Source organism: Pyrus communis, chromosome 3 (genome assembly GCF_963583255.1).
Source record: "Pyrus communis chromosome 3, drPyrComm1.1, whole genome shotgun sequence".
Lineage (NCBI taxonomy): Eukaryota > Viridiplantae > Streptophyta > Magnoliopsida > Rosales > Rosaceae > Pyrus > Pyrus communis.
In genome coordinates, this window is record NC_084805.1 from 28,667,490 (window position 1) to 28,686,061 (window position 18,572).

Here is an 18,572-nt window from a genome sequence, read left to right on the forward strand (position 1 = left end):
TTAGTTGTATGCTCTGAACATGTTCCTCATCTGCATATTAATTATATTAAAATTCTTTTATCTTATTCATATTTTAGTTCTCATGTTTTCAATAAATGATTTTCGTCAGCCTCGAGTGTCGGCCAGTATGTGCCTACCATTGTGTTCGGAGAATATCGGGGCTGGGCGTGTCAGCTCACGAGAGATTTTTCAATGTGACCGGCGCACGAGGTGGTACACCACGTGTTACTAAACAAATGGTGGGATATGTGTTAAAAAGTTAATAACTTAAAAAATAAAATTTCTCACTACTTACATAAAAATACATGATGTACCACTCGTGTTCCTGTCACAATAAAAAAAATTTCTTGTCGGCTCACAACATTTTATTACAATGGGTGAAGAAACATCGTTGTATTCCTCACTAGTCATTTTATAAGAGCAATTTTTCACTTAGTGCTGGAATATGGTCTGGTACACTTTCACAATACAAATTATTGAATACTTAAAAAACATATTTCAGCTATTTATATTACGACAAATTGGTGTACGGCCGTGTTTCTGGCATGCTAACAATTCTCCTTTTATATCAGCAATACTTTCATAGTATTGTTAATTTAATATTTTATCATAGCATCTCCAAGTTGCTCAAATACTTTTCAAAGTTATGATTCGAATAGGAAGGCTGGACGCCAGAAAATGTGATCAAAGAAGGGGACCCAAAAGTACCAACCCCAATAGAGTATACGCAGGTGGGCGGGCATAATGGACTGTCAAACTACTGAAATTAGGAAGTTGACAAAGTTGACCATCCCTACCAGTCTACCAGAGAAAATAAACTTGATAAAAAATAAAAGGCTTAACGATGATTGATTACATTTAAACACCACATAATTATCGTCATTAAGGTTTCGGACGACAAGTAGATAACACCATACTTGCTCAGAATTCAGTACTGAATTGTCATCATTCTTTGTTTTAATGAACATTGAGCACTAAGTTATTTGGATACAAATGGTTCTCGACGCTCAAAGTTTTTGTATTTTCTTCACTTTGCTTCTTCTGTCACTGATTTCTTGCGCCAAAGAAATTTACGACATAACTCCGTCGCGACCATTAGCGCAGGGACAAACTCTTGTCTCGGCAGGCAACGTTTTCGAGTTGGGATTCTTCAATAATTCCGCTAATAAGTACGTGGGGATATGGCACAAAGATATACTTCCTCGAAAAGTTGTGTGGGTTGCCAACAGAGAGAAGCCTATTGCAGCTACAGACACCTCCGCTGGTTTGACAATCAGCAGCAATGGGAGTTTGGAGATTGTCGATGGCAAACAGAATTCTGTTTGGTCAACCAATTTTTCGGCAACAGCATCAAGTTTGAATAATGGTTCAGCAGCAGTTGCAGTTCTTTTAGACAATGGAAACTTTGTTGTCAAATTTAATGTAGGAGTTGCAGCTGATCAGTACTTGTGGGAGAGCTTTGATTATCCTAGCGACACGCTTCAACCGCACATGCTTATGGGATTCGATAGTGTATCTGGAACGAGGAATTCGTTGACTTCTTGGAAAAGTGAGAATGATCCGTCAACTGGGATGTTCTTGGCTGGACTGTCACACGAGGAGCCATCACAGTTGGTAGTTTGGATCAATGGGTCGACTCCCTACTGGAGAAGCGGGCCATGGGATAAATCAAAGTTCATCGGCGTGCCAGAAATGGATGATCAATATCGAAGCGGATTTAATCTCGAGGATAATACGCAGCAGGGAAAAAAGTACTTCTCTTTTGATTTGTTTGATAAAACTGTTGCAGCATTTATGGACATCTCTTCGGAAGGTGTATTAAGGCTCATCTATTCGAAACATGGTGAGAACTGGAATACATTCTGGGAAGCACCAGCAGCAAAGAATCCATGTGACAATTATGGAGCATGTGGACCTTTCGGGGTTTGCAAAGCTTCTGGATTTCCAATCTGCAAGTGTTTGAAAGGATTCGTACCGAAGTCACGTGAGGAATGGAGCAGAGGAAACAGGGGAGGAGGGTGTGTGAGGCAAATCAAACTGTTTTGTGAGAGTAACACAAGTCAGTCAGTTGCTTCGAGAGGAAATGGAGACGGTTTTACGAAGATGTCAAGTGTAAAACTACCAGATTTCCATGAATTTATTTCGTCTTTGGATGCAGAAAAGTGCAAGATACAGTGCCTAAATAATTGTTCTTGCCTGGCTTATACATATGTTAACAACATCGGGTGTTTGGTCTGGCCCAAAGACCTAATTGATATTCAGGAGTTTTCGTCTGGTGGAGAAGATCTTTTTGTTCGCCTCCGACACACAAAATCTGGTAAGTCATAATATTGCTTACACAACTTAATTATGAATTATCTTCAGCTTCTGTCTCATGCTTTTTGTACTACAAAATTCATTTATTTCAGGTGAAGGAAAGCGAACATGGTTAATTGTCAGCTTCTCGGCTATATGTTTTATCGGTGTCTTGGTTGCCATGGTGTTCGTTTTGTGCAGATTGCAAGCTAACCGAAGGGGTAAGAGAGAGATAAAGATATAGAGCAATAGCAGTTAAGCATATTTACTAGTTGCAAGCCAATATTAGCTCTTAATCTCTGAATATTTGTTTATTTGATTGTTATAGTTACCAAATCGGGAAACATCAAAGTAACAAAAAAGTACGTTGAACTGACTGATCCGAAGGAGAATTCAAGTGACAGCACTCTTCAAGAATATATACGAGAACATGAGCGGTCGGATCTATTCATCTATAGGTTTGACAGCATATCAATTGCTACGAACAGTTTCAGCATCACAAACAAACTCGGGGAAGGAGGATTTGGCCCTGTTTACAAGGTGAGTGTGTATTCATTCTCTTTCTTCTAAAGAAAATTACGGCATTAGCTGCGCAATACAGACATGAATTGAACGATTAATTTGTGGACTCGTTGCAGGGTAAGCTAAAAGAAGGGAAGGAAATAGCAGTAAAGAGACTATCAAGTAACTCAGGGCAAGGCATAGAAGAGTTCAAGAATGAGATGCTGTTGATCTCCAAACTCCAACATAAAAATCTTGTTAGGATCATGGGATGCTGTGTGAAAGATGATGAGAAGTTACTAGTTTACGAGTTCATGCCAAACGGAAGCTTGGATACCATTCTATTCAGTTAGTTTCACTTGTACTTTATTCATGGCTCCAATTTCTCTTTGTTACTAGTCTTGTTCTTTCGTTAACTGAATTTTGCGTAATGATGTTTGAATGACTACAGCTTACATTTTGAATGGGTGCATTGATTAGATCCAAAGCGCCGAGCAGAGCTTGATTGGGCCCGCCGCTTCAACGTTATTCAGGGTGTTGCTAGAGGGCTTCTTTATCTCCACCACGATTCGCGTTTGAAAGTAATACATAGAGATTTGAAGGTCAGTAACATTCTCTTGGATGAGAATATGAACCCGAAAATATCAGATTTTGGATTGGCACGTATCGTTCAAGGGACACAGAATCTAGAGAATACTCAGAAGGTTGTGGGAACACTGTAAGCACCATTCTTTTCCATTTCTCCGAATTGTTCTCACAAGACTCACATTAGCATATTATCATTCTATAGAATTTATACACAAGCTGAATTTTTGTCTGTTAAATACTAATGAGTTGCATGTGTAGTGGCTATATGGCTCCGGAGTATGCCATGGGTGGTATACTTTCTGAAAAATCCGATGTCTATAGTTTTGGCGTCTTGCTGTTGGAGATTGTTAGCGGGACGAAGAATACCAGCTTTTATTACCATGAAAAACAGCTCGGCTTCCTAGCATATGTAAGTTCACATCCTAAAAATACTCATGTGAAATTCTATTTCTCATAGCTTAAACAATCTCTACAATTTTTCAGTCATGGCACTTATGGAACGAAGGCAGGGGATTGGACTTAGTAGATGAAGTCTTGGCGGATTCATATCCATCATCCCAAGCTATGAGATGCGTGCATATTGGGCTTCTTTGTGTACAGGACAATGCTACAGACAGGCCAACCATGCCGGATGTAGTTTTGATGCTAAGTAGCGAGACAGATCGTCCACAACCTCAGCGACCAATATTTACTTTCCAAAAGGCTCTCTCGAATCCTCAATCTCAGAAAGACAGTATATACTCGGCAAATGTTGATACCATAACAACCATTGAAGGACGGTAATCTTCACTGTACATGAAGGATTTTGTTGTTCTGTAGTGTTCCTACACCTATTGAAGTTTTTCCCAAAAAGTAGAGATTAGATTTTACCTAATATTCTTCGTTTACATTGTTACTGTTATTGTGAAAGATCATTATTCTCCCTATCAGAGATTGAAACAAATCCATATAACATTCAAAGCAGCCCTGCCTTGTCTGCAACATTTCCTTACTTTTCATCGTAGTTTATCACACGAATGAAAAGCTACCGAATCAAGGATCAAACGGTCCGTATGAAAACGAAGACATGATTATTCATCCGTTCAATATTCAGTGAAGTGTTCATCTAGCTTTGAAGCTACAATGTACATGTATACTCTTTAAGGCATAGCTAGCAAACGTGAATACTGAGTTATAGTCACAGGTTTCATGCAAAAAGCAATCCCAGTAATTTCACAAGATAAGTCAGCTCGTCTATGTTCCCATAGAGTGGCTGCAAGCATCATCGTCCTTCCTTAAAACCGTTTTCATACATTGTAAAGTTGCAGCGTGACTTTTTCTTGTGCTTCTTTAAGTTTTTCATAGTTTCTCGGTATGCCAAAAAATGGTGGGATAATTTCTTTTTATTTACTTTTAATTATTTTAACATTTTCCTCATGAGGAAAATATGAAAAACACATTTTGATACAGAAAATTATGATTTTTGAATTTCGAACTCTATAAGAATACAAGAGACATGTTGTGTTGGTCATTTCCAAAGGGAGCTTCTAATCAAAGCCGTTCGGCCAAACGAACCGAATTGTTGACCAAATTTCGTTAGAGACCTAGCTACCGGATTTGTTCATTATTCTGTAGGAAGGAACTGAAATTTCTCGATATTTTTGGCACCGTGCTACCGAGTCCGAATGGCGCTCGTGAAATTATCTAGAATACATATACGATTACATTTCACAGTATACTGTACAGATCATCTAGGAATTATAGTCAAGCAAGAGGCTGAATCATTATCGAGCTTCAACTCTAGTTATTGTGAAATCGTCAACAGAATATAATCCTTTCGGAATTGATGGATCAGCAACACTGCATGAACTTTTTCTGAAGACAAATGCAGGCTGCTGAGGAGATGGTAGAGATGCTTCGCCTCTCAACATGAATACAACTGCTGACATAGTCGGTCGGTCCTTTGAATCTTCTTGAACGCACAAGAGCCCGACTTGAATGCATCGCATGACTTCATCTGATTGATACGACTCCAATGACGAATCCACGATTTCTAAGGCTCTGTCTTCTCTCCACAGCTGCCAAACCTGCGGTTGAAAGTAACATTTTGAGAAAGGGATGAATGTAAGTAGTAATTAGTAGTAAGGGTGGACTGTTATCGGATTTTGTGTAACTTACATGTCCTATCAAGTTCACGGAATGATCCTCCTGATACGAACCATTGTTTTTACTTCCGCTTACAATCTCCAATAAGATGATCCCAAAACTAAATACATCCGATTTCGTTGAATACCTCCCAAACACTGCATATTCTGGTGACATATATCCACTACATATGAACAGATAATACCATATTACAGACAACTCTGTTGAATATAAAGACGACAGTATGGTGTGATTTATTTCATGAATGCGTGAATGTGGTATGATTCTTACTATGTTCCGACAATTCTGCTGGTCTTATCCTGCAGTTGGTCCCCATGGAATATCCTTGCCATGCCGAAATCTGAGATTTTCGGGTTCAACTCAGCATCTAGAAGAACATTACTGGTTTTTAGATCCCTGTGGATAATCCTAAGTCTTGAGTCCTGATGGAGATACAGAATCCCACGAGCAACCCCGTTCACGATTTCAAAACGTTTTTTCCAATCCAACAAGGACCTTCTTGTATGATCTACAAAATGATATGGTTTCTATGTAAATGTTATATTTTTCTTTGATATAAGCTTAACACACACACATATATTGTACATAGTTTTAGAAACATTATGAACAAATGAATCTTTCTTCTAGACATACCAAAAAGAAAGTAGTCCAAGCTCTTGTTCGGCAAGTGTTCCAGGATCAACATCCTTTCTTCTCCCCTTATACAACAGCCTAAAAGTTTCACGAGGTTCCTGTGTTGAAGTCTTGCTATCAGCGCAACTTCATTTTTGAATTCTTCAACCCCTTGTCCTGAAGTTCTGGACAATCTTTTTACAGCAATAATCCGATCATCATTTGGTAACTGGCCCTGAAGTTTTTATTGAGTATTATCATTAAGCTTTCACGTAATTGCCACTTTTAACGATATATTTACTTGTGATAAGCTAAATAAGAATAGTAAAGAAACAGAGTACTCTCTAATGCTGAGAAGAAATCATTCAATTATAAGATATCTGTGGCTTCTAAATTTGGGCTAACCTTATAAACCGTACCAAAACCACCTTGGCCAAGTTTATTGACGGAAGAGAAATTGTCCGTAGCTGCTATTATCGTGCTCAGATTGAAAAATTGCAATTCAGGGTGTCTTCTGGTTTCTTCAAGTTCATCTGCAATTAATAAAAGAAAAACATTGTCCATGTCATTTCTCCTCACTGCTCCATTTGCTTTGAAAAAAATGACATCGGAAGTAGAGAGCTTTGATGTGATTTACAAACTGCAGAAGTGTTATGACCAACGCCATACTTCAATGAGTAGAATGCTTTCTGTTCAGTTGACACGGTTAAGGAATTCATAATCGTTGACTACATACCTTTCGTCTTCCTCTTTTTCTTTTTCTTGAGCCACCAACAGGACAACGCAAGGATTAGTATCAATGCCAGAAGAACAGACAACATCAGAATAGCCAGCATACCCCTCCTTTTAAGAAAACCTTTTGAGTTTCTGGAATTTTCAGCTACACATAAGAGTGGGACAAAGGATTACAAAACATCAAAACCAGTAGTGCAGTAAGTATCACAAATTCTGAAAATCTAAAACTCAATTTTCCATGGCAAGAAGTGGTACCAAATTCGATTTTGTCCACCCGAACATGTAGATCTCGCCCTACCTGTGTGTGCACTAAAATGTCCAGCAACTCACCATACCATGTCAAGCAATCAATGCGCCCTTCAGCTTCTATGGTCATATATGCAGTGCAAGAACAATTTCTTAAGCACACCTGCTCGCACTCTTTGTCACTCGTACTGTTTTCCAACCGTGCTGCTTTCGTTGTGTCTGGATCTTTAACTCGTGCCACTTTCATGAACCCCTCTCCGTTCCCACACTTTGACACCGCAACTCGTTTATTCACACAACCACCTGACCCATCTCTCCTATTCCAATCATTGACAGACTTTGGTTCATACCCTGGCAGGCATGCACACTCGAATAAATTGATATTGTCAGGGCTACATTTGCTGTTGGCACCACACTGTCCATACTGGTCACACCGATATTTTGGCGCAGACCAGATTTCCTTCCATTTGCTATCTGCGTCGTTCCACCTCAGGTGTTGCAGTAACCCAGAATCATTCAAGACCACCCTTATTGGAGTGGTATCGCTTTGAATTAAGTAATACATTTCGTCCTGATTACTGACAAAACTAGGGTCTTCCAGTGGATCACTTCGCCAATATGGAGTCAAACCTTTATAAGTAACAAAATATTGGGGTTTGAAATGCTGATTGGAACGGAGCCTAACAGTGTAGTCCCCAGTTCCAGGGTCATCTTGTGACTTCCAAGATGTTAAGACCCATTGTATCCCCGTTTTCCAATTGAAGCCAAGTTTCATACCCGAAAGGAGAGTATCTGTAGGATGATCAAAACTCTGCCACATAAAACTTTCACTTTTGTTATCTTGGAAAAGAACTAGATTTCCAGAATCTAACAGCTGAGCCCTGCAACTAGTGATTGCGGTTTGGACCGTCACATTTGTAGACCATATAGGAATATCCTGCATATTGTAAGCATAAAGAAGCAGTCTTCCATACCTGTCTATAGTAAGGACTCCAGAGGTGTCATTGATGGGGTTGTTTCTGTTTGCAACCCAAACCACTGCTTTTTGATCTTTTTGAGCATACCAAATTCCGACATATCTGTACCTGGAGTTCCCGGGGCTGAAGAACCCTAGCTCGAAGATATTATCTTTAGACACCAGCAAGTCACCGTCCTTGACATGTTGGTCCGTTGCTATGGTGTCAACGGACGTGCAAAATGGGAAGAGGAGGAAGAACACAAGAAGCAAAGCTTTCATTAACATTTTTCTGGGCATTTCCATCCATCAACCAGTGGCCTTTCACTTACTTTTCTGAGTTGTCGCCATAAATTGACACTTTTGGTTTGACAAGTTGGCGGCTTCTTTGAATTTTGGCAATTTTGGTCGGGTCGTATGAGCTACTCAACAACGACGTATCTAAAGATTGAATAGACTTACAGTTGCCTATTTTTGCTTCCACCATGACTACTGATCATATTCAAAACTTGTCAACTGCCAAAGATATTATGGAACTTTGACAACTGTTCAAGCAAGGACCAGCATCATTATCGATCTTCGAATTCAGTTATTGTCAAAGTCGTTACTAGAATCACACTTGAACACGTCTTGTATTCATTTCACTAGGATTTTGTGTTAGTTACAAGACCGAATTTCTTCCTCGAATCTCTAGTTAATCGGCGTTAGATCAATTTCAGCCATTTGAGATTAATAAACCTTGGATATAGGTGATAATTGTGGGCTGCAAGACTCGTAACTTAAGTGATTAAGAGCATTTATTTATACATAAATCTCTGTTTCATTACCTTTCATTTTGCACACCCATACTTAAAAATTTTCATGAACTCTCGTTTGCTATATTCAATTCAAACACCAAAATAAACCAAACATGGTTCATAAAATTAAAAAAAAAAAAAAAAAAAAAAAATTAGAGATTGAGACTTTTCTTAAGGAATTTTCATTTTCCTTTCCGAAAAATCTGAATATGAGGTCTTGATTTATTGGGCCGAATCTTGAGCAGCTGACGACCATGTTAACTATGGGCCGACTTTTAGAAAGTATTTGGGCTGCAGGCCTCCATTTAAACATAAATAAAAAAAATAAAAAAATAAACCCTGCAAGGAAAGGGAAAATGTATAATACTATTGTTTAATGGTAATTATTTTCACCTAAAAGTGAGAGGTTTTAAGTTCGATTCTCATCAAAATTGAATTTAAACCACATTATTAATAGTTCATGGTGAGGTTTAGCCCACTCCCCCACTCGCTTAGTGTAGCTAATATCGTTTGTTTAAAAAAAAAAAAAAATTGTTGTACAGTAATTTGCATTTCTCACATGAACTATACCATTGTGGTCATTTCGTTTTGGTTCTAATTTTAGCCATCAGTTCAGTTGTATCCATCTAGTTTTCCTTTTAGTTTTGCTTATGTAACATGTGCCGGTGTAAGTCACACCACATCAGAAAGTTAGTCCTGTAATTTATAGATGTGAGATGCGTGACAGCCCCCAACCATACATCTTTCGGTTCTGTATAATTTGCTTGTGCCAAAATGCCAGCAAGAATTAATGCGGGTTAAAGAGATCACAAGGGCTCATAATCATACTACAAATCAAGTGCACACGAGCTTCGAATTTAGTTATCGTCAAGTCATTTATAGAACATGATTTTTTTTTTTTTTTTTTTAACAAACGATATTATTGTTGTGCCTTGGCCCGTTCGTTAGTGCGGAACCGAGATTCAGATTACAACCTCACCAAAATCACACACAGTTGAACAAAATAAAATACAAGAAATAAAGACACCGAGAAATTTACGAGGTTCGGCAAAAACCTGCCTACGTCCCCGGAGAGATATTGCTCTTCACTATGAGAATAACAGTACAAGAATACATGAGTTAAATCGACATAACTCAATCCCATATCCCTTGTACACCCACTCACAGAATTTTCCCAAGAGTCTCACTCTACCCAAAGAGTTCTTTCACTAGAATACTTTTCACTCTAGCTCTCTTGATTTTCTCTCAACCCATACCCATGGTAGAGCCAAATGCTCTCACCATCTCTTTGAATGCTTTACATCTCTTCCTTGGATGATTTCCCTTCCTTCATCCGTTCCTTTTAATACTAGCCAAATAATTATGGCTTTGAAAAAGCCACAAAACAAGGAGCAAAGTAAGCCACAAAACAAGCCACAAAACAAGGAAACATAATCCTCATCATGATGTTCCCTCATCAATATTGTTTTGTTTCCTAGCCTAATTTGGCCACTATCCAACAATTATCTACACTAAGAGAAGGGGTGAACTTAGCCTCACAATGAGCTAGCAATAATGTGGTTCAAATTCACCTTTGGTGAGATTCGAACCTAATATCTCTCACTTACAAGTAAAAATGAATACCACTAAACAGTAGTGCTAAGCGGCAGAACATGATTCTTTTGAAACTGAGGGATCCAAATCGCTGCATGAATTTTTTCACGAGACAAATGCAGGCTGTTGAGGAGATGGTGGAGATACTTCGCGGCTCAACATGAAACAACGGCTGACATGGTTGGTCGATCCTTGGATCTTGTTGAATTGGTATTTATTTGGATGTGGTATTTTTGTTCAACTGGTATTTGACCGACTCGGTGACAGTAATTCAGTTGCCTATTTTTACTTTCACCTTGATTACTGATTGCGAAGTGATTTTCACCACCCTCGTTTTATAGAACAAAGAATAAAAGTAAAGGGAGGCATCGGAAGGAGAAAGTGGGAGTGTGAAAATGACTACCCTTACCGATTAAGTTGAATTCAAACTTCTCGACTGCCAAATGGACCTCGTTATTCGTCAGGTAACTGTGCATTGATCTTAACTAAACATGGAATTAAGTAATCTTAACTCTATGTCTTTGGTGTGAAATTATTGGATTGAAGTTAAAAGGCTAGAAAATGAGTTCTTGGTTAATACAAGTAAGGGAAACGAAATGATCAAACAATTTTGGTAATTACGGAATCAAGAGCCTGCATCGTTAACAACTAACAAGCTTCAAATGCAGTTATTGTCAAGCCATTCATAGAATCTGACCCTTTCGGAATTAATGGATCAGCATCATCACAAGAACTTTTTCTGAAGACAAATGCAGGCTGATTAGGAGATGGTGGAGATGTTTCACCACTCAACATGACAACAACGGCTGACATTGATGGTCGGTCCTTCGAATCTTCTTCCACGCACAAGAGCCCAACTTGAATGCATCGCATTACTTCATCCGACTGAAATGACTCTAGTGACGAATCCACAATTTCTAAGGCTCTGCCTTCTCTCCACAGCTGCCAAACCTGTAGAAACAGTATCATTTTAAACAGGGGAAGTAAAAAAGGGTAGATTTTTAGCAGAATTTCTGTTACTTATATGTCCTATCAAGTTTACGGAATGATCATCCTGATAAACACCGTTGTTTTTCTTGCCGCTTATAATCTCCAATAATATGATCCCAAAACTAAAAACATCCGATTTGGTTGAAAATCTCCCAAACACTACATACTCAGGTGACATATAGCCACTGCATATGAATAGAACAATATGTTACAGCCGAAGAATAGTAAAATGAGAAGGAAAGCTAATGAAAGGTGACTTTATTGTGATTTATTCCATCAATGTGTGAGAGCTAGTATGTCTTACTATGTTCCATCAGTTTTACTATTGGCCTTTCACATGATAAAAGAAAAAACAGTCAGAGACCCAAACAAAACTGCTTAGAAGAAATCATTCCATCATAAAAAGATTAGGAATTCTGAATTAGGACTTACCTTATAAACAGTCCCAAAACCACCTCGGCCAAGTTCACTGATGGGCGAAAAGTTGTCTGTGGCTGCTATTATAGTGCTCAGATCGAAAAGTTGCAACTCGGGGTGTCTCCTAGTTGCTTCAAGTTCATCTGCCTCCACGAAGTCTGTGCTATCACAAAAACCAATAGACATTCAGTTAGATGAAATCAAATTGCTTTTATTTACGTTCAACAATTCAGAACGGATTAGCACTTCTCATACCTTCTGTCTTCCTCTTTTTCTTAAGCTTCCAGCAGGCAAACACAATGATTAGTACAAATGCCAGAAGAACAAAAACTATTGGAATAGCAAGCAAACCCCTCCGTCTCAGAAAACCTTTCGATTTTCTAGTATTCTGATCTACAAATAAGAGTGCCATAAAGGATTAAAAAATCATGAAAGGAGAACATATTTAGACACCAAAACCAGACAAGAAAAATGAGTACCTAATTCGACTTTGTCTACGCGAACATATATATCTCGTCCCAACTCTGTCTGCATTAAGATGTCCATCAAATCACCATACCAAAACAAGCAATCACTCCGCCCTTCCCATTCTGCTCTCAGATATGCTGTGCAGGAACAATTGCTCAAGCACACTTGCTCACACTCATTTGCACCGATATTTGTTAACAACTGTGCTGCTCTCGATGTGTCTGGATCTTTAACACGCACCACCTTCACAAACTCATCTCCATTCGCACACTTTGACACCCCAATTCGCTTACTCACGCACCCATCCGACCCATCTCTCCGGTTCCAATCATTCACAGATTTTGGTTCATACCCCGGAAGACACTCACACTCAAACAAAATATTTTCAGGGCTACATCTGCTGTTAGGACCACACTGTCCATAATTGTCACACCAATATTTTGGCACCTCCCAGAGTTCCTCCCATTCATCATCACCATCATTCCATCTCAGTTGTTGATATGAACCATAGTCCCTCAACACAGTTCTAATTACAGATGTGTTATCATTTACAAGGAAATAATACTTCTCTTCGCTATTGCTCACATAATTAGGCCATGGCCCGGGATTAGATCTGCAATACTTAGCTAAACCCTTGTACACAAAATAATGTGGAATGGCAGTCTGATTCGAAAAAAGCCGAAAACTATAGTCCCCGGTTGAAGGGTCATCTTGACACGCCCCAACCCCGATATTCCCTGAATATCAGGATAGGCACGTGTTGGCCGACACCCGAGGGTGACGAAAGCCATTTATTGAGTGCAAATGCTGAAAACAAGGAATATATAAGGCTTATAAATATAAAAGAATAATTAATATGCAAATAAGGACCATGTTCAGAGCACACCTCTAATCTATAACACTAAAATAAAATAATATAAAATTGAATGAGACAAAGGAGTGGGTCCTACACCACGAGGACTCGAAGATGCCGATGCGGAAGTGCCTGGACGTCGGGATTGTATGCCTCGATTCTAAGTCCTGAAGGGGGCGCAAAACAAACATGAGTGGACCAAGTTGATATATATATAATAAAACAGTTATCAACATACTAACTCCCAGGTTTTATGAAAACACATATATAATGATAAACATAGGTTTTCCGAAACCTAGCATGTCGTGCAATGTCTCAAATCATAATTCACATAAATAATAAACACTAGTGAATGTCCGATAACTCTTCAGGCCCCATGCCGGCTTCCCGTCTTTAAGCCGACAGTCAGAGGAAAATACACTTCAGGCCCCATGCCGGCTCCCCGTCTCTGAGCAGACAGTCAGAGGAAAACACACTCCAGGCCCTATGCCAACACCAAACCGTCTCCCGGGACGAACCGGATCTATCCCTACGTCCCGTAGCGGAAAGGACCACTAGGTAAGTACAAAACCAGTGAACATACATATATTGAAAATCAACTTCATAGTATAAAGTCATGCATCATCTATACTATAAAGAGGTGTTCTAAACATGTTATAAATATCATATCGTCATCCTTCAGATATTCTATAAGAACATGGGTTATAGGAAAAATAGTAATAATTCAAACTAGCCTCAGTAAGCATGTTATCTCGTAAAACGTTTCATAAAACATAATCATCAAATCATGCTTTTCATGTATGCATTTATACTATCAAAACATGCATCTTTAGAAGGGGTCCACTCACAGTGCTTCGCCGTCGAAAGACCACGCCCTAGCGAAGACGGAAACGCCACAGATAATCGCTCCTAAGCACATAAATGGTACATTTAGTCAAACTCTACTCAAACAACTGAATTTGAGAAAACAGATATTGGAAACGGGTTCAGGACGTCGAAATTAGCCTAGGAAGGATCCCGCACAAAAACCCAAAAAGTCAACGGTCAAAGTCAACGTTGACCGTTGACCGATCAAAGTCAAAGTCAACGCTGACAGTTGACCAGGTCAACGATCAGACCCGGTCCGGGTCAACAGGTCAAACAGGTCTGGGCTTGGATCCGGGTTGGGTTAAAGGGTTTGGACTTGGGTTGGATCTGGGTTTGGGCCTAAGGGTTTAGGTCTAATGGGTTTAGGGTTAACGGGCCAAATGCCCTAAAAGAAACGGCCCAAAGACCTTTAAATTAACAAAACCAAAATAAAAATAAATAAAAAGGTTGGGTTGGGCTGCCCAGGGTTTTGGGCTTGGCAGGAAAGGCCCAAAGGCCTTGGGTTTGGTGGTTTGCCGGATTCCAAGGAGGGAGAAGGTCGGATTTCGGCCGGAGAATTCCCAAGCTCCGATGGAGCTGAAAACTCAACCAAAACATGTCATTCAATATACCAAATTGAAGCCCCGAAGGTAAGGAATCGAAATATACCCTTGGTTGCCGTCATCGTAGCCAGAGTTGGCCGGAAAACAGCCTGGAAGTCACTGGTGTCCGCTGGAAACTGGGTAAGATTCAAATGAGTGTAACTTCTTCAATACTCAATGAAATTGGGCAAAACAAAAAGGAAAGTTGTAGTACTCAGCGAGACGAAGAGATTGATACCTTGCACGCTGGCCAACTCGCCGTGGTTTGGCCGGAAATTGTCTCTAAAGGGGCGGTGCTCGCCGGAAAACTGGGAAATGTCTCCGAGGTGGTTTCTTCGTGATTTGACGTCCAAAACACAACCACGGGGTTAGAAAAGAGCTATAGGTGTGGGCATGGGTGTGTGTGTGTGTTCTTGTCGGAGAAAAGAGCACCGAAAGGGGGAAAAGTGTTAACTACATTGCAATGTTTGAGAAGTAGAGAGAAAATCAAGAAGAAAGATGAAGAGAGGAAAGATGAACACAGAGAGTTTTAGAGAGAGAGAGAGATTTAGAGAGAGAGAAATATGCTTTTGTATTGACTGATAGAATGAAGGTTACACAACTGTTTTTATAAGGAAGAGCCTAACTACTCTAACCAACTTACTAACTGTATTGCTAACTTGTATACTTAATACCCCCCCTCAATCTCAACTGGGGAAACCCAGTTTGAGATTAGAAGAACATCTACAATCACTGAACACAGTGTGGAACCATCTGCAATCTTCCAAGAACAGCCTCTTATAAAATTGTAACACACCCTCAGGCCGGTTATAACAACTTCTTGCGGGATTACCCTTCGTGGGATTTACCGTCAACAACTTCATTTAACATTGGCTTCGACCTTTAAACAGACAAATAACAAACTATAGTGTGGCATTGGCCTTAACTATAGCACCACGGGATCGCCCTTTGTGGATTTTACCAAAATACAACTACTCTTAACAGTGGCATCGGCCTTCACAATTTCAACAACAGAAAATCAACATCTATGTAGGATTACCCTTCGTGGGATTTACCTACTTACATCACGGAATTACCCTTCGTGGGATTTACCGTTTACAACTTCATCAAACTTCATCGTATAACCGGACTTACTGTAGATTCATGCTAACAATTGAGTTGGTTAGACTCGACATTATAGGCTGTAATAAGGAAAATACTGCACCACTCCTCAGTTTGCTGCTGAACAATCTTCTTAGATATTACATTTCGGAATTTTGACACAAACCATAATCGGAACAACCACAAAATTGCACATACCAGGATGCAAGAATTCACACGCATTTTTCCAAATATATCAAGAGTTGTAGAAAGATCAAACCCAATAACCTTGCAGACTATCAGTGAAGCAGAGAAAGAACTTCTCGAAAATTCTGAGCTTGGCATTTCGTCAAACACTTGGGCTGCACATAGGTCTAAACATTCTTCCATACCAGAGAACAGAGCACATATCAAAATTGAAATTTTTTTTTTATATATGAACCATGGATGGCGAGAGGTCCGTGAGCTCTGCATTCACATTCACCCATCAAATCTTTCAAGAAATTAAGAGAGAGAGAGAGAAATTTGTCACCAGATACAAATCGGACAGAGTCTTGGTGTGCTTGTTGTCCAACGAAACCCGGAATAGTCTCAGCAAGTGCTGCTCTTACATCCTCGAAATCAAAATTCTTTTCCCCTGCGGTTTCTCCTACACTGGAAACCGGTGTATTTGCAGGAGTTGGTGGTACCGGCTCGCTGGATGCAGTGTTTTCCCCAGAATCTTGTGCTTCTTCTCCGCTGGAATCTGGCAATGGCTTGATGTCCCCGTGGAAGCGTCCGTGGCTATGGACATCTGGATTGACTCTGATGGGTCCGTTAAGCTTGCACATTTCGGGGTCTCTGCTTCTCTAACCCTCATCGTCTCTGCAACTCAGATCAAATCTTGGATTCTTGAACCCCAAAATGGCTCCGACGCCGTCTTCTTCCAAATTAAACCACTGCCACACAACCCAGTTCAAGACTCCGCTGTCCAAGCACCGCCTCCAGTTTCCGAAAGCCCATCCATCTCCGACCCCTAACTCAGCAGTAAAAGACCCGCCGGCGGAGCACCTGGTCGAAGTCCTAGCCCGAATCCGAGACCACCCAGATCGAAAAAAAAAAACAACCCGCATCGGTTCTCCAGATCAATCCTCAGAGGCAGAGTATTCGGGTCCGGGCCGATTTTGGATACCGGGATTTCACGCTCGATGGGGTTTCTTTGTCTGAAGAAGACGACTTGGGGACGTTTTACAGAAAATTTGTCCAGTCCAGGATTGACAGCGTGAAATTGGGGAAAGATATTCTTGAGGACGGAGAAGACGATGGTGGTACGGCGGTTGGGTCGTTTGTGCAGGTCACTGTTTTGGAGATTTACAATGAGGAGATTTATGATTTGTTGTCGAGCAATGGCGTTGAGGAGAGATTCAAGAAAAGAAACAGGGAAGAAAGAGATCTTGTATTACGAATAAGAAAATATGCGGAAACAAAGAAAGTAATGAAGAAAGATAGAAGAGGAATCGACCACCAAGATCCATGGCGTGAGCCTTGGTGGCTCTGATACCATGTTAACTACATTGCAATGTTTGAGAAGTAGAGAGAAAATCAAGAAGAAAGATGAAGAGAGGAAAGATGAACACAGAGAGTTTTAGAGAGAGAGAGAGAGAGAGAGATTTAGAGAGAGAGAAATATGCTTTTGTATTGACTGATAGAATGAAGGTTACACAACTGTTTTTATAAGGAAGAGTCTAACTACTCTAACCAACTTACTAACTGTATTGCTAACTTGTATACTTAATAAAAAGGAGAGAGCACGGTAGAGAAAAGAGAGTGAGGGAGAAGAGAGAGACTTTTCAGAAAAAAAATAAAAGAAAAGGGAAAGGGAAAGGAACCGGAACAAAACAGGGGGGTTGGGCCCCTTGGGCTCACCAATTAAGACTCAAAAACAATTTTAAAAAGGAAAGTATCTTCCAAATTTAATGAAAATACAAAAATACTTATTTCTTCTGAATTCCAAGATGTTAAGATCCATTCCAACCCTTTTTTCCAAATCAACCCAACTTTCATTCCAGGAAGTAAAGTCAGTTGGATAATCAAAACTCTGCCATATAAAGCTGTCACTTCTATTGTCCTGGAAAAGCACCAAGTTTCCTGAATCCAAAAGCTGAGCCACAGAAGTGCTTCTGGTTTGAACCGACACGTAAGCAGACTAAATAGAAATATTCTCAAGAGCATAAAGAACTAAATTTCCATGCCTGTCAATTGTGAGCACACCAGAGGTATCATTGATGGGGTTGTTTCTGTTTGCAACCCAAACCACTACCTTCTGTCCCTTTTCATATTTTTGAGCAAACCAAATTCCGACGTAGCGGGAGCTGGAGTTGCCGGGGCTGAAGAATCCCAGTTCAAAGTTGCCTTCTTTCGACACTATGAAGTCACCATCTTTGACCTGTTGGTTGAATGCTATGGTGTCTATGGATGTGCAGAATGGGAAGAGGACGATGAGGAGAAGGAAGACAACATGCAAAAGTAGTTTGAAAACCATTTTTTTGGGCATTTGGTGCTTTAAGTTCTAAAGGCGCCATTCTGGGCTCAACTCGATAATATTGAATCATTTTTTTTTTTTGAAATTTTAACGAAAAATTTGTGGTATTGTTTACTTTAACCAAAAATCATATTTTTACATTAAAAAATAAAACTTGATATTATTCATTTTACCTTTTATTTTATCCTTATCGTTAAAACTCAAAGTTTTCAAATCTTTTTTATTAATTTTTTTTTTATGGTGAACTGAGAATTTTCGTAACCAGCGCAAAAGGCAGGAGGAACACCGAAACTCCACGAGGGGGACTTGGATCTTCTCCTGAGCCCAA

General features: G+C 39.8%; 2 protein-coding genes and 1 pseudogene across 2 annotated transcripts; 1 reads left to right on the forward strand and 2 right to left on the reverse strand.

Annotated features, from left to right (window-relative positions):
- Positions 1-906: 906 nt before the first annotated feature.
- On the forward strand, positions 907-4,562 carry LOC137727461 (G-type lectin S-receptor-like serine/threonine-protein kinase At1g61490). Its single transcript, XM_068466313.1, has 7 exons — positions 907-2,317; positions 2,409-2,516; positions 2,624-2,835; positions 2,934-3,144; positions 3,277-3,514; positions 3,643-3,793; positions 3,868-4,562. Exons 1-7 carry the CDS (start codon positions 994-996, stop codon positions 4,165-4,167), a joined length of 2,544 nt encoding a protein of 847 aa, XP_068322414.1. The 5' UTR covers positions 907-993; the 3' UTR covers positions 4,168-4,562.
- A 325-nt stretch (positions 4,563-4,887) lies between these two features.
- On the reverse strand, positions 4,888-8,388 carry LOC137727463 (G-type lectin S-receptor-like serine/threonine-protein kinase RKS1). Its single transcript, XM_068466317.1, has 7 exons — positions 7,132-8,388; positions 6,878-7,021; positions 6,547-6,674; positions 6,163-6,376; positions 5,800-6,037; positions 5,542-5,692; positions 4,888-5,450 (listed from the first exon to the last, which is right to left on the reverse strand). The coding sequence occupies exons 1-7, from the start codon at positions 8,381-8,383 to the stop codon at positions 5,148-5,150; spliced, it is 2,430 nt and encodes an 809-aa protein (XP_068322418.1). The 5' UTR covers positions 8,384-8,388; the 3' UTR covers positions 4,888-5,147.
- A 2,607-nt stretch (positions 8,389-10,995) lies between these two features.
- On the reverse strand, positions 10,996-18,261 carry LOC137728584 (G-type lectin S-receptor-like serine/threonine-protein kinase RKS1; annotated as a pseudogene).
- Positions 18,262-18,572: the final 311 nt, after the last annotated feature.

What these genes read in the sequence shown, in the direction of transcription:
- LOC137727461 (XM_068466313.1), top strand. Translation starts at nt 994, where the DNA reads ATGGTTCTCGACGCTCAAAGTTTTTGTATTTTCTTCACTTTGCTTCTT. An exon ending in GATTTGGCCCTGTTTACAAG is followed by an intron (nt 2,836 to 2,933) that starts GTGAGTGTGTAT and finishes GACTCGTTGCAG; the next exon opens with GGTAAGCTAAAAGAAGGGAA. An exon ending in CAGAAGGTTGTGGGAACACT is followed by an intron (nt 3,515 to 3,642) that starts GTAAGCACCATT and finishes TTGCATGTGTAG; the next exon opens with TGGCTATATGGCTCCGGAGT.
- LOC137727463 (XM_068466317.1), bottom strand. Translation starts at nt 8,383, where the DNA reads ATGGAAATGCCCAGAAAAATGTTAATGAAAGCTTTGCTTCTTGTGTTC. An exon ending in CTTGGACTACTTTCTTTTTG is followed by an intron (nt 6,038 to 6,162) that starts GTATGTCTAGAA and finishes ATCATTTTGTAG; the next exon opens with ATCATACAAGAAGGTCCTTG. An exon ending in AGCAGAATTGTCGGAACATA is followed by an intron (nt 5,693 to 5,799) that starts GTAAGAATCATA and finishes GTTCATATGTAG; the next exon opens with TGGATATATGTCACCAGAAT.